A 14,335-nucleotide genomic window follows, 5' to 3' on the forward strand; every position below is an offset into this window, starting at 1 on the left:
ATGAGCATGCTGTGTGCACAGACAGATGCCTACACTCATGAGATGCTGTGTGCACAGGCAGATGCCTCACACCCATGAGCATGCTGTGTGCATTTTACGAAGGGGAAGTCAGATTACCATGGGGAAAAAAATCAAAGGAAAATTTAGCCAACCTAGGAAACAAAACTTAAATAAAGATGAATTTCTGAATTAAAATCATCACTTGGGAAAAGAAACAAAGTAAAAGAAGTAAAAAAAGATCATCATTTGACAGAATCCTTTGCAGAGTGCCGATCTTGGAAATTAACAAAAATTCACTAACCTACCTTTTACCTTCCTTAATAATCTAATCTGATTAACAGATAAAGTTACTTTTCTATGTATCCAGGCGTAGAAGAAAACAATGCTTTATCAAACTGAAGAGAATTGCAGACTAAGTTTGAAAAGGGAATAAGAAGCATCTTTGATTATCTGAACCTGGTATGACACAGGTACAGCCAATCCCAGGAGATCAGTCTGGGACGACGAGAGCAGGCTTGGAAGGGACACGCCTGGTCTGATGTCTCAGTATCAAAAGGCAGCAGGGAAGTAACACATAGAAGCCTGTCCCAACTATGCTTCCTTCTCTCACTTCTGAAAACTCCTAAATCCCAAGTGACATTGACCAGTCATCCAATTTCCTGTGGAGTTATGAAGCTGCGGGAACTGGAACAGCTCACTTCAACTAAAGGATGAAAACCTTCCCCCCACTCTGCTTAGTCATCAAGCTTCTCAGGCCCCTTATTGCTACACAGGGGCTGCTGAACACATAATAAACAGAAAGGACTGGAAACATCTGTCTATAACAAAAACACTGGGTATACAACACACAAGTGAGTTTTTCTAGTCTAAGAAAACCCAATCCATCTAGCAACCATCCATCCTGAGCCAGCCTGTCGGAGAATAAACATAAGTTTTTCATCTCTGTCCTGCTTCCTCTTCTTTTCCATTTACAATGCTTTTAGGGACTCGCATCTTCCTAAGGACTTGTACTTCTAGGCTATTTTGGACACAGCCCTTTCCTTCCCCTGTCCTGCCTCCAATCCTTCTCAACTTCAAGGTCAACCTTTGATTCTCAAGCATCCAAGTGACGTCTCAGGAAGCAGAGAATCCTCCTCTCTACAGTTGTTCCCAAAGCAGCAAGAGTGGCAGAGTGTAGAAGCAAGTAAATTTCAAAAGTGTTTAAGAAAAGGTGAGCTTCTGGAATTTAAAATGCTCTATAATCCAAAACTATTTTAAAAGACAAGGTCTGACTATGTAGCCTAGGCTAGCCTGGAACTTTCTATATAGCTCAGACAGGCCTAGAACCCACAGAGACCCAACTGTTAGAGTGCTGGGTTTGTGTCACTATGCCTGATTTCCTTGGTGAGCTTTTTCTCTGACCTCTGGGTCAGTGGTTCCCTACTTCCTATACAGTTTACATTCCTCAGCAAAGAGTCAGGCTCCTTAGACCTGCTTCTCCATTCTTACTTCCCTCGTCACCCTGAGCTTGAAGCATGTAAGCGCAAGTACAGTGAGTAAGTCTGCCCAATGACCTTACAAAGGCACACTGCTCTCAGGCTCATCCACAAAGAGCAGTTTTTCTGTCTCTTCCCTCTGAAATGCTTCTCATCCCTGAAGATTTTCCCTTATGCCAGGTTGTTGTGTAATAGTTTCCTCTAAGATAAAAACATCCATCCTGCAGGAAGCTCTATTATCAGGAAGATAAACAACTCAAAATAGCTTCAGGATGTCCCTGAAACTGACCAGAGTCTCTAGGCCCCAATAAAAGCTAAGAGTCCCTTTTCGAGGGAAGAAGTCAAGCTGCAAAGAAAACTCTCACACAAGACCAGCTATGAGACAAGCAGAAATCAGCTGAGCTGCCTAGAAGAGGTTTAGACCAATTGAGACACTTAGGAAGGACTCGCCACCCTGTTGAGTTGCCTGCAAGCTGTGCAGCACGTTGCAGGTTCCCAGCTTTTGTGAGCTGCCGTCTATGCTGCAGTCCTTGGTGATGCAACTATCCTTGAGTCATTTCTGCTCCAAAGTAACCCTCAACACATATTCCTGTAAGTAACTCCAATAAAATTCACTGGTTCACTAAGTTGGACTTGGTGGCATCTGAACTTTGGTCTGTCATGGGTTCCCTATCTGGGTTAAGTAGAAGAGCACATTTTGTCTGCCCAGGAAAAGTTTTGTCATAACACAGGCTAACATTAATATCACCATTTACAAAAGGTGTCAAGAAAGCTTGCCCCTGTTCCCAGAGTACAGGGCATGCCAGACAACCTTCCCATTTTACAGTAAAGAAGTCACAGCTCTGGCCACATGTGCCAGGAAAGGCAGAACACAAATTGCCAGGTCTGCCGTACCCCAGAGGTTCTGTTTTCTCACAGAAGCTTGGAACCTGAAGGACAAACCTCCTCCAGTGTGCGGAAGTTGGTACCATGTACCCACGGTTCATTTGGCACTGGCTCCTCAGCCTAACCTTTAGCACTATACCTAGCCTTTAGGTATAGAACAGAATTTCATCTCTGGCCCCCTTGAATTCAACCACAGAATATGCATTCAAAGGACTCTGAATGTAAAAGAACTCAGCCATCTGTGTATGTCAGGCAGATGCTTTCTCCAAAGTAAGATAGGGCCACAGACATCAATAAAGAATATCACGACTATTTTAAAGAGTCTCATAACATGAAGATGACACCCTCATGTGGGGCTGAGCTTGAATTTAACCACTAAGGTTAATGAAAGCAAAAAAAAAATATGGCAAGGAGTCCCTGATAAGCTAGTGACAGCCCTTATCCAGCCACTTTCAGTATTAGATGTCACTATTAACATTCCTGCCCCAGTAGTTGTCACTGTGGCTAATTTGAGGGACAACAAGGAAGTGAGGTGCACAGACTGGGAACCATGGAGTTTGACGCCCTCCTACTCACATTCTGATTCCCATGCCTGCCCTTGTTCCTTGGCTTCTCAGGCTTGAGGGTCAGACAGAAACAAAACTTCTGTGCCTCCTTGCCAATGAGGTAAATTGATCCCCAACCCCTTTACCTAACCTGAGAAAATGCCAGTAAGGTCCCCAACTCCAATAGGAAATTATTCAAGAGTGATATTAATCTGGAGAGAGTAAGTAAATTATGAGTTTTGTGTGTACTGACATGTACTTTAAGCCAAGTGAAGTCTGTCATTTCCAGGCAGCTGCTTAAGAAACAAAGGCACTTTGTACAGAGATACTCCCTGGTCCTAGAGTCATTTTACATCTTGAAAAGAAAAATGGAGAGAAAAAAAATCTGCATTTAAGAAGGTATGCATTTTTTTTTAGGGACTGAGAAACTCTTCCCACACTTTTGCAAAATCTTGGAAATTAAGATAACACACTTTCTTTTGCGTTACCAAATTCAGCATTTAAAATATAAACCTGAAGGATCAGATATATACTATGCAAATGAGATTTGGGAGGGAGCCAAACACTATTTTTCTCTATGGGAGAAATAAAGAAATCTCTAATTAAAAGTTTATAGATGAATTACCTTGGGTTAGAGAAGTTATTGACATGAAAATAGAATGCGGGAAGGACAGTTATCTATGCCCCTGTTTGAAAGCCCCTCAATTATCCCAATACATGACAACAGTAACATTTAAGTTCCCAATTATGCCAACACATAATAAACATTGTTTTTTTCTGAATGTAGAAATCACAGTGCTCTTGAGAAAGGGGGGGATTCCTTACCTTAAAAGTCATTATGAGATGAGTGAAATGGAATTCTGCTTCTAGATCCAGTTGGATAGTTACATTCTCCACACCTATAGATTTTTAAAGCAATAAAGGAGATGGTGAGATTAATGTGGAATGTCTGTGAAGAGCTGACTTTCTTCCTAAATGACTTGTAAGCTCCTCATACAAATCCCTCTTGTGTCTTAAAGCTGGAGTTGAAGCTATTAACGGGGGCCCTTTGTACTTATTTTAGAGGTGAGGCATGAGCCAGAATGATTCTTTAGTTTTCCATATATTATTCCAGAGTTCAGCTTACTGAATTTACTCACTGCTGCAAGACATCTGGCAGAAGATCTCTCAGTGCTGTCTGCTTAGTGGCCATAACCACTGCCCCAATCCTCTAAACCAAATGGGGGAGGGGGCACACGTCTAGTGCACAGTAGGGGATCAGTTTGTAGAAGTACAGTAGGAACACAAATATTCTTTTTTTTCCCCTAAATGATGGGAACGAAAGCAGGTGAGTATCATGTGTGGTAGTACATGTCAACTCAGGGAAACGCATCCTTGATAGGAGCAACCTTTGGTTACACTTCTACATTTGAAAAACATTTTCCTTACCAAGGAGGCAGAGAACAAGCCAGGAAAATAAACCTGTCCCCCAAAAAAACAAAAACTTCTTCCCTTTCAGGGGGAAAGCCTGAACAAACAAGCCTTTGCACAGTGCATGGTGCCCTGAGGATAAGAGACCCACTTGAACACACACACACACACACACACACACACACACACACACACACACACACACACACAAGTCACTGGAATTCCAGGGATAAAAAGCACCTCCCCCAAGGCCCTAAGGACCTCTAAGATGCCCCCGGGGTTAAGAGGACTGTTCAGTTGTCCCTGTAAGAAGATGCCTTTAGGATTCATCTTCTCAAGCAAATTAAGTCTTGAATGCAGGAAGATGGGAATGTGTCAGAATGAATCATGTTACAGCTGGTATATTTTCAGGAAGTCAGTAAGACCTTTTGAAATAAACACGCCTGCTGGAAAACGGCCAAGTCGACCGAGGGGGAAAAGTGGTCACTGGAACGGATGTGAGTTAGTTGGAATGTTAAAGAAAAACACCATAATCATAGCCATGAGCCTTATCTAATTTACTAAAAAGAACTATCGTACAAAACTACTCTAAACATTTCTTTCTGAGTGAAACATTAGCTAAGCAACTATACATTTCTGCTTTTCTAGGCTTTAGAGATAATGTAAAGCACAAAGCAAGACTAGCACCATTCCTGTAACAAAGGGACTGTCTCAGCAATGTGTGTCCCTAAAGCACATTCCATTTAGAGTCCAGGCTGATAAAGCAGGATGGTTTGCTCTTCTTTCTCTTAATATGGGAAGAAAAAAATCTGTGGAGAACATAACTATTTTACGGTGTATCTAATTTACTAGATTCAAGAACACATCCCTATGAAGAGTGAGAAAAGTCCCAGTCATCTCCCGCAAGTCCCTGAATCTGAGCACTTAGATTCAACCTCACCCTCTGACCACTCAGCACCTGAGAACACACAGAAAGGAGATAAAGTCACAATCACAGAGAGTCTGCAATTGTGAACTATCAGACAACAGAGATGACAAGGTACAGGGACAATCAGTGATTTCTGGGCACCAAGCCCTATCTGTCTAATCTTATCTACCCTCTGTGACAGAGCTCAGGCCTCACTGTTTGCAAAATCTTTCTGGCATCTGGCATCTGGGATCTTTTGTTCCCCTCGAAGCTATTGAAACAAATGAACTCCTGACATCATAAAGAAAAACCTCTAATTACATTTAAAACTATTTTACTATTTCTTAACTAAAATGGGGCCATCCTTGTCTCCCAGTTTCCACTTCACTGCAGGGTCACTGCAGAATGTGGGTAGTCAGGAAGAGCTCCCAGACCCTGCTCATAAGAAGGTTTATGCTGTTTATGCAGTCCTCTGGGACTCATTGGTTGAATCTTTTTTTCACACTGGACTACCAACCAGTGTATTTCCTTGTAAAAACAATCCATTCTAAAGAGTAATCTATATGCTTTCTTGAGGGTTCATCTCTCTCAAGCAAGTTTGGAACCAATAGGATTCATGATCAGTGAACATGCAACCTTCCCTAGAAACCAAGTCCTTCTAGAAAACACACAATTCATAGCCAATTACTGACAGCCATAAAAGAATTCCTCAAAATGAGATGAATGACAGGCGCCTGCAGGCCCCTTAGAACTCCTGAGATAGGATCTGTAGCGAAGATCTAGTTGTTTCCACATTGTTTACAACCAAGCTTAGGTTCACTTCTGCAAGGGCTTCTTCCATAATTAAAAAAAAAAATGAACTCAAGTGTGCACAGCAGCACACACCTGTAATCCCAGTAACTTGAAGACTGAAGTAGGAGCCATCCTGTGCTTCATATAAAGCAACAAGGTTGTTCAAAACACACATCTAAGATCTAGTATTACATGGTTAACTAGCCAATATAGCAACTCTTCCTGTATTCCCTAAATTTGGTTTTATAACAACATTAACAGATTGATTGATTAAGCCAAATGACCAAAAAAGAAGGAAAAAAAGGCTGAATTCCCATCACTGCTAGCAAAGAGGCACATTGACAAACTGTACAGTCATATCACATTGCTTATTTTATGGGATGATCATTTGTTTCATGAATCTTCTGTAGCTAGAAGGTGGGGGAGGGGTCATGCGTTTGCCTTTTCTTGGGGGCTGGTAACAAAAACTGCTGTGTTCTTTGTAAGACCGAGTATGCAGTCTTCCTTTGCTCTCTCCCCACTCCCCTTAGCACACACCCACTCCCCAGAAGCCCCCTCAGGGTGAGGCCTATGAACACTCCTTTGGTCTAACATCAAACACTGCTTCTGACAAGACACAAACTTCAGGAAGGAGGGTCAGATTTGACCAAGCAAGTTGAATGCTCCAAACAGTATTCTGCCAGTGGCTCTAATCACAGGGCCAAGACTACAATCTGTCACAAATACCCATGGGAACTTGTTTCCCAGTTAACAGTCAGTCACACTCCATGGAACTTGTTCTCACACCAATCACGTACCATTTTCAGATTGCCACCAAATCTTAAGGCGGTTTGGAGCAAATGTGGTGACCACATTTTCAATGAGATGGCTGTCAGGATTGAGGGTCTCATGATAAGGATCCCGGGAATCACATATGAAGCATTTCTTGTCCTCCTAAAAACACAACATTTTCATGAGTCTATGAAACAATCTCATTAAAAAAAAAATCATTAAATCCACAATACAAAAAAAAACAAATGACCAACCACCTTCAAGAAAGGTCAATGTGGAAAAATTATGCAAATGTATGTCATATTTTTCACTTTTAAACTTATTGAATTGTCTGAAATGCTCTGGAAAATTATCTCCTTTTCTTGCAAGCTTAAGATTAGGAGTAAAAAAGGGGGCATTGTTTCCATAAGCTACCAATTTAATCAAACTTAAATTTCTAGGCTTAAATCTTAATCTCAGTAAATAGCTTACTCAGTAGTAAGAACAGGTATTAGAGAGTCTTTGCTGACATGATGCAAACCGAAAATTAGGGGGGAAAAGAGAACAAAACCCAATTCAGTTGGCCTAATTTTCCAAAACATACATGAAGCACAGACCATATATGAGGCAAAAGTATCGAGTCCTTGGGGTCCAGACAGCCAGATTCTTAGTTTCTACTTCATCTGAGGTTGGTGGTGAGCAGGCTAACACAAAGCTGCTCAGAATAAGGGGAGAGGTCCTGAGGAGGAAGGTCTGTGCTGGGATCCACATAAACACAGCTACCTTGGCACCAGATCTCTACTCTTCACAATACATTGTGGTGAACCAGAAACAGAACAGTTTAAAGATTCCCTTCCCATATGGAGCTTGGCTCTGTGCCTTTCTTTTCTGGAATACAGATTATTTTTACATCTAAAAATTACGTTAAGGCTGAAATATCTACAGGTTAATGTATATATAAAACAGAATTTGGTCAAGGGTGATATAAAGTCAAGACAGACTATATCTTTACAGTTGTATTTATTTAATTAAATTCTTGTCAAAAATGATTTAAAGATTGGGGGTGGGGTGGGGGCTAGGAACCCTGGAACGATCAGGGCATGGATGCAAAGGGATCAGGAACTACAGTTCCCTGCTTTCATTTTATACCCAGTCATTTCAGAAACAGAGAAGACCTTGAGATCTGTGAGAAGCACTCTCCAGTGTGACAGCTAATCATACAAACCAGGGAGTCTGGCTCCACTTGCTTTGAAGTGCGCTTTTCACTGTAGCCCAAACTGATTTCAGAATGTGGTGATCCATTGACAAAGCGCTCTGACCTCTGAAGTAAACGTTAGCAAGACAGCTTAGGTGAAATTGAAATGCTATTATTAGAAAAGCTAACATTAATTGCCTTCATTAACTTGTAGTCAAGGAAACTAGTACTGAAGAACAATTACCAGAACTTAAAAAAAAAAAGTTTAATTATAGCCTCTCTTCTAATCAGGAGGAAGCAGTCTAGACAGCTCTGTATAAACCTAGAAGCGTATGAGTGGAATCCACTTTGCCACATTGTGACCCCACCTCACTAAACGTGCTAAGCAATCCCAGGTCACTGTCCTGATGAACCACAGTCACTCCATAACCTTCTGTTATTGTCAGAAGTTCCATTCCATTTCCAGTCTCTGTTTTAATTTTTCCCAGGGGTTGGGGGTTGGGGGAAAGAATAAGCAAAAAGATTCTGTTTCAAGATATTTTATGATGTTCTTTCTTTTATATTAGCTCTTACATAAGTATGGCTTCTGAAATCTAAACCTGAGTCCACATTTAGAAGCACGTCCCACCCAGAAATTTCATTTTGGTCTTTCACCATCACGATGCCATGACAACCAGGGCATTTTTCAGTAAGGAAATGTGTCTGATCCTGACTGAATCACCTAACAAGGCTTCAGTTTGGAACATCCTTATACTCAAGTGAAAGATGGAAAACCCAACACCAATGATCAGTACACAAAGATGATGATTGACCCATCTTCAACACACTTTCAAAAGGATTGAAAAAACAGCAGCAACAACAACATCAAACACGCAAGACCCTACAGGGCACAGAGGCTAAGTTTCTCTGCAGCCCGGGCTTCCCCTACTGATTGATGGCGGTGGTGGCAGGAAATGTTTGGCAGATTCGCCTTTGCAAACTGAGACTGGGAAGACTGGGTGAGCTACCAGCATAAGCCCAGGGCTCCTCTGCTGGCTGAATTCCAATCTGAATTGACAGCAGGATGTGAAGTCTCCTGGGCATGCCTCTTTGGTCGGCCTGGAGGAGGAGATTCAGTCCACGGTCAGACCCGCCTTACCTGCAGATGGCTGACAATACAGTAGGGCTCTGGTTTGTGCAGTCCGCATGTCGAGGTCACTGTGAGCTTTTGAGCTCGGCCGATGAGAAGGTCGCCAGTGGCAGGGTAGCAGCTGCCTTCTGCACAGCCATAACTGAACTCTGGTTCCTGAGCACACACTCGGGTACCCCACAGGGCTATAATAGGGAGAAGGAGGTAGAAAACAAGGGACAAGCCAGAGCAAAAGAGAAACAGCAGGAGGGGCAGGGAGAGAGAGAGGATTCAAAAGAAAGGAGAATGCATAGAAAAACACAGAAGAGAAATGAGCGCAGGAGAGACCAGGAAAGTCGGGACAAGTAGAGAAGGACGAGAAAAGAAAACCAGACACGTCATTAGGTTTGACCATTAGTCAGCTGAGTGCATCACCTAGGAAATCCACCCGACTCTTTTGTCTGCTCTGATCTGCCCCAGCCAAGAAGCCCCTCCGCTAAAGGTGGACCTTGTGAACCGGCCACTTCGACGTACTTGGGCCAGGGCGCCGTGAGGCTGACCCCGCCAAGCGTTGCACCCCCGCTTGTGAGAACTCGGGTGCACATGGCAGTGCCCGCATCCTCGGTGCCAGTGTGGGAGATCTGTGGGCGTGGGGACACAAGAACAAGTACTCATGCACGCGCCAGGGTCACCGGCGATCGCGCCCGGCTGAGGCACAGCGTTTGCCATAGAAGCCGATTCCCTGAGCTTAGAGGCGGTTGGTGTCTCTCTAGTTCGGTAGTGGCTTCAACGTTTTGCCATTCCAGCAAGGCACCCGGCCCAGCTCTTCATGGTGCCACCCCGAGACAAACAGCGATAGTTAATTGAAGCCACATGGCCCCCAAACTGTTTCCAAGACGAAGCCTGTTCTGGGTTCTGACACTTTTGTGCGTAATGGGTTTCTCGAGGATCCTCAGCCACGCCAAGGAGCCAGCCTTCGGCGGTGGGGAAACAGCACGAACTGGTAGAGGGTGCAAAGCCCCGGAGTGATTGCCTCGGAAGTCCGCAGGACCGCGGTTTCTGTGAGCAGAACCCGGAGATGCGGGTCCGCGGACCTCCGCGTGCGCGTCCTTGACCACCACCCCGGCGAAAGCTGTGGCGATTGATCCCAGGGGCGTCATTTCCAACCAGTCCCTCTCTCCCGAACCCCTTCAAAGCAGGAGCAAACCGGTTTAAAGGTTTCTTCCCCAATGCCCGAGCACACCGGCCCTCCCCGCCCCCACAAGCCCTTCTCCTGTGTTACCTAGAACACCGAAGGCGAACACCTGGAGCAGCCCCATGTCCAGTCCCTGCAGCCGAGGGGACACAGCCGGGGAGGGAGGGCGCGGTAGGGAAGCTGCCTGCCTTTTTTTCGTGTCTTCCTTTCTAGAGAGGTAGAGGGGGAGGAAGGCAAATGTTGAGAGAGAGGAGAGGGGTTCGTCCATTTTCTGCAGCTCCCACGGAAGCGGGGTGCTGGGCCCAGGAAGGGGTCAAGTCGTTCAGCTACTTTGTTCTCCTCAACCAGCGGGGCGAGTGCTCTAGCGGCTCCTGGCCGCCCACCGGCCCAAAGAAGGGAATTACAAAGTTTCGTCTTGGGAGGAACCGAGGGAGGCGCCTCTGCTCATGCGCACACAGAGAGCGGGGGTGGGTTGGGGGGGGCGGAGGGGCGGGAGGCAGCAAGTAGGCGGGGGGTGGTGGTAAAGGGGTGGGGGCTGAGGTCCGGGTCCCACCTCCCTAGGCGCCTCTTTTGTTTTAAGGCAGCGTCTGCGGTCGCAGTAGGGCTTCGGTGCTTCCAGTTCCTAGCGTGGGCTGGCGGGTCCACTCCTGTGCGCGCTTCCCCAGCAGTGCGCGTTCGGGAGGGATGCGTTGGGGCTGGTTCTAGAAGTAGGTGTGCAGAGCGGTAGGCAAAGGGGGCCGGTGGGACCTTCCGCGGACTCCTACATTTACATTTGTAAGAAGTGAGTCACTACGTGAGCCCAAGGCTAAGAACTCTCGCACCTAACGCTGGGAGGAATGTGAGTTGGGTTAAGCCTTTAGAAAGAGGGTCTGCCTGCCTGGTTTTTAGGAACTTGAACTCCCTTGAGCATCATCACCCGATATCTCAGGATGAAACAGCTAGAGCTTTGCGTGGGTGCTACATGTGTGGTGTCTTCATATTTCATAGGAAGGACATCATTAGCTGCTCATTTTTTGCGTATGAATTTATTCAGGACATACCTACAATCTTTGTTACCCTGGGAGTCCTGGCTCTAAATTATCTGTCTGTTCAAATATACACAAGGTTAATAGCCCGCATCTTACCTGAACCCAGGTAAGTTCTTGATTTCCTTTTCCCACTTCAGGGTAGAAAGGTTGATACAGGCAGGAAGCTGGAGGTTTTTGATGAGACGCCCTTCTCCCGTACTACAGAACAGAATCCTGCTAGTAACTTCACCGTTTGGAAAAGGCGAGTTGCCAGGAGGGCTCTCAGGAAACGTCTCATAGCACTGTACGGTTAAGTGGAGGGTAAACAGAAGGTTCGCATTACTGAGGATTTGAAAGGAAAAAGATTGGGAAAGAGATTTTTCCAAATTTTCCTAAGATCCCAATTCAGTTGCCTTAAAATTGTCTTTAGTACTGCCCTGGATAAATGTTCCTGGAATGAGGGGAGCATAAGTCAGTTGTTAGGCCAGGCAGACTTGATTGTTTTCTAGCCATCTCAAGAAGGGATTAAGTGGCTGACTGGTCAGTTTTTAGCTTAGCTGCAATTAGATTGGGCCTGGGGAAGTTTATAATTATTAGACCATAGAATAAGCCGTTTTTCAAGTTTAGAAATGTGCATTAATTATTCACCAAATTAGCACTTACCCAACTGCAGTTTCTCCAACCTCTCCAATGCTTGAGATCTTCTAGGGCTGGCTGCACACACAGCCTGCAGGGCACCGAGAGTGTACCGTACTATTGAAAGGAGATCTATAGACATTAACAGAAAAGTAGTGCAAACCTCTTTTCTCCTTGATCAACTTACAGGGCTCTGGACCAAAGGTTTATATTAGCTTTTCATCTACCCCAGTTACAACTGCCATCCCATTCCGCTCCTCTTTTCTGAGACTGGTCTTTCCTGCAGTAGCAGACAAGTCCTCCTGGTCACCTGCCCCTGGTTAGTGTGCAAAGCATTTGCAAAGGATTAGTCCCGCCTTCAGCGCTCTTCAAAAGACTGCTCTCCTGACCACCTCGTTTGCGCATGGTGCATGTACAGCATGGGGGACGGCTGTTGAGGTCTGGTTTCTTTCTCAGTTGTTCTCTTGTTCTCCATATTTATTGAGACAGTCTCTCGTTAAGTCTGAAGCTCACTGATCCTAACTCTAGGACACAATCTGAATGTTTCTTACTGGATTTGACACTTTTCCATTTCTTTTGGCCATCTCTGACCCCTTAACCATCAATGCTCCTAAAGGTTGTATCTTCATCATTTCTTTTCTGCACGCACGTTCATCCATATCCAGGGACTCCACCTCACCCCCCCTCTTCCCGAATTTACATCTGTCCCCAGTATCTGGTTCAGAATTTGCACCTAGTTTCTAACAGGCCACAAAGTTGTTCCTTTACTGGCAAATAGAAATATAAGTGCAAAACTGAGCTCATCTCTCCACCCACCCTTCGAGAACAAGATAAGTTATTTCTCATTTGGATCATCTGTGCTATGTGGTTCACCTCTTACCTCTAGACAGAAGCCCAGGCATGACCAGCAGGGCACCAACTTGTAATTCCTTTGTTACTAATAATGACAGTGACGGCAGACCACAGGGCTCTCCTGAATGTAACTGTATAAATCACATGTTAACGAAGCCAGCCCAGCTTTAAGTCATGGACACATCTCCTTCACTCACCCTCTCCTTTGGCCCAATTGTGAGGTCCTGCTATGATTTTTCTAGCTGTTAGCTGCCATGTCCCCCTTGGTGCTGTTCTTATTTCCAGAGCCTCTCCAGTCAGCTCCTCCCAGTACTCACAGGAGTCTTCAGAGGTACAGCCTTGCTCATATTATTCTCTTCTATATGCTATAGAGCATATCTTGATGACTCCATTCAGGGGACCTCTGTAGTGACTTTGCTGCATTTCCACAGAGCTTTTTACACACCCGTTCCCTCTTCCAGCACTATGTCTGATGCAGCATATGTGATACAATGCTGTAACTCTGTGCTTATGTGCTTATCTCTCCCGGGAGACAATGAGGCAAGGACAAGTAAAACAGCCCCCGACACACACACTGTCTCGTATACCACCAGGCCCATCACAGTTTTTTTTTTAATCAAAATGAAGAATAGTCTGTTTTTAAAACTTCCTTAATTCATATATGTCTACCTTCTAGTTTCCTACTATGAATTTGTTTCTAGGCAGAAAATATCACTGCCCACTTGAATTTGTGTTATGAATATTTCCAAATTTTACACATGAACAAATTCTTGCAGCTCATTATATTTTATACAACTTCCTTGATTTCAGGAGGAGTGGACTTGTTAGTATGCCTGCTCAGGACTTTATTCTAGATGGCAACACATTCACTCACACTCACCTGCCCCCATCCCTGGAGAGCTCTCTGATTTGGAATGGCAGGTGGGATTGCAAATTGTTGGCTATTTGTCTCCAAGAATATGGGACAGTTACCTCCTGGAGGCATTTATTATTTCCACTTGAAAAACTTCCGCCAAAAATCATTTTCAAGGTCATCTTCATCTCACAGTATTTAAATGCCAAGTATGTGTTTCATCTTACATTCTGATTAACAGTGAGGCATCAAGGACTTTGCATTCAAGACTTTGATCTTTAGATCAGAAAACTAACTATTTACATAAGCTTGTTCTCCAGAAAAAATTAGATATTTTTTACTGCTTTTAAAATTAGATTGGACTGTATTTCTAGAGATTCAGAAATGATGTCTCTTTCACACACACAAAAGTTCTTAGGTCTTTTGTGTCTGCTTTGAGAAAAAATATGAACAATCACACTTCTTTGGTTAAGGAGAGAAATAACCGATGCCGCCTGACTTAGTTAATTTCAGGAATACAAAATTTCATATACAAACCAATTCTTCTTGCATATTGTGGTTCTTACAAGTTTCTTGGTTTCTAAACATGTTACAGGTTTGGGAGGCAACAGTCAGATGTCACAGATCCCTTTGTGCATAGCCCTTCTTTGTGTATACCCCTTGAGGTGTTTTGAATGAGAATGTCTTCCATAGGCTTAAGTATTTGGATATTTGGTCCCCAGTTG

General features: G+C 44.2%; 1 protein-coding gene across 3 annotated transcripts in view; it reads right to left on the reverse strand.

The window, feature by feature from the left end:
* Lamb1 (laminin subunit beta 1) overlaps positions 1-10,903 on the reverse strand; it is a 66,692-nt gene extending 55,789 nt beyond the window's left edge. Inside the window, exons 1-5 of one of the 3 annotated variants that reach the window (XM_075948867.1) lie at positions 10,816-10,903; positions 10,350-10,471; positions 9,098-9,273; positions 6,812-6,947; positions 3,731-3,804 (exon numbers count right to left, since the gene is read on the reverse strand). In XM_075948867.1, the coding sequence (XP_075804982.1) occupies positions 3,731-3,804; positions 6,812-6,947; positions 9,098-9,273; positions 10,350-10,386 (423 nt within the window). In that variant the 5' untranslated portion in view covers positions 10,387-10,471; positions 10,816-10,903. Of the gene's footprint in view, positions 1-3,730; positions 3,805-6,811; positions 6,948-9,097; positions 9,274-9,601; positions 9,702-10,349; positions 10,690-10,815 lie in introns of those variants that run through there. The other 2 variants (XM_075948865.1, XM_075948866.1) reach the window with 2 other exon arrangements.
* Positions 10,904-14,335: the final 3,432 nt, after the last annotated feature.

Source organism: Microtus pennsylvanicus, chromosome 14, assembly GCF_037038515.1.
Source record: "Microtus pennsylvanicus isolate mMicPen1 chromosome 14, mMicPen1.hap1, whole genome shotgun sequence".
In the NCBI taxonomy this organism is placed as follows: domain Eukaryota; kingdom Metazoa; phylum Chordata; class Mammalia; order Rodentia; family Cricetidae; genus Microtus; species Microtus pennsylvanicus.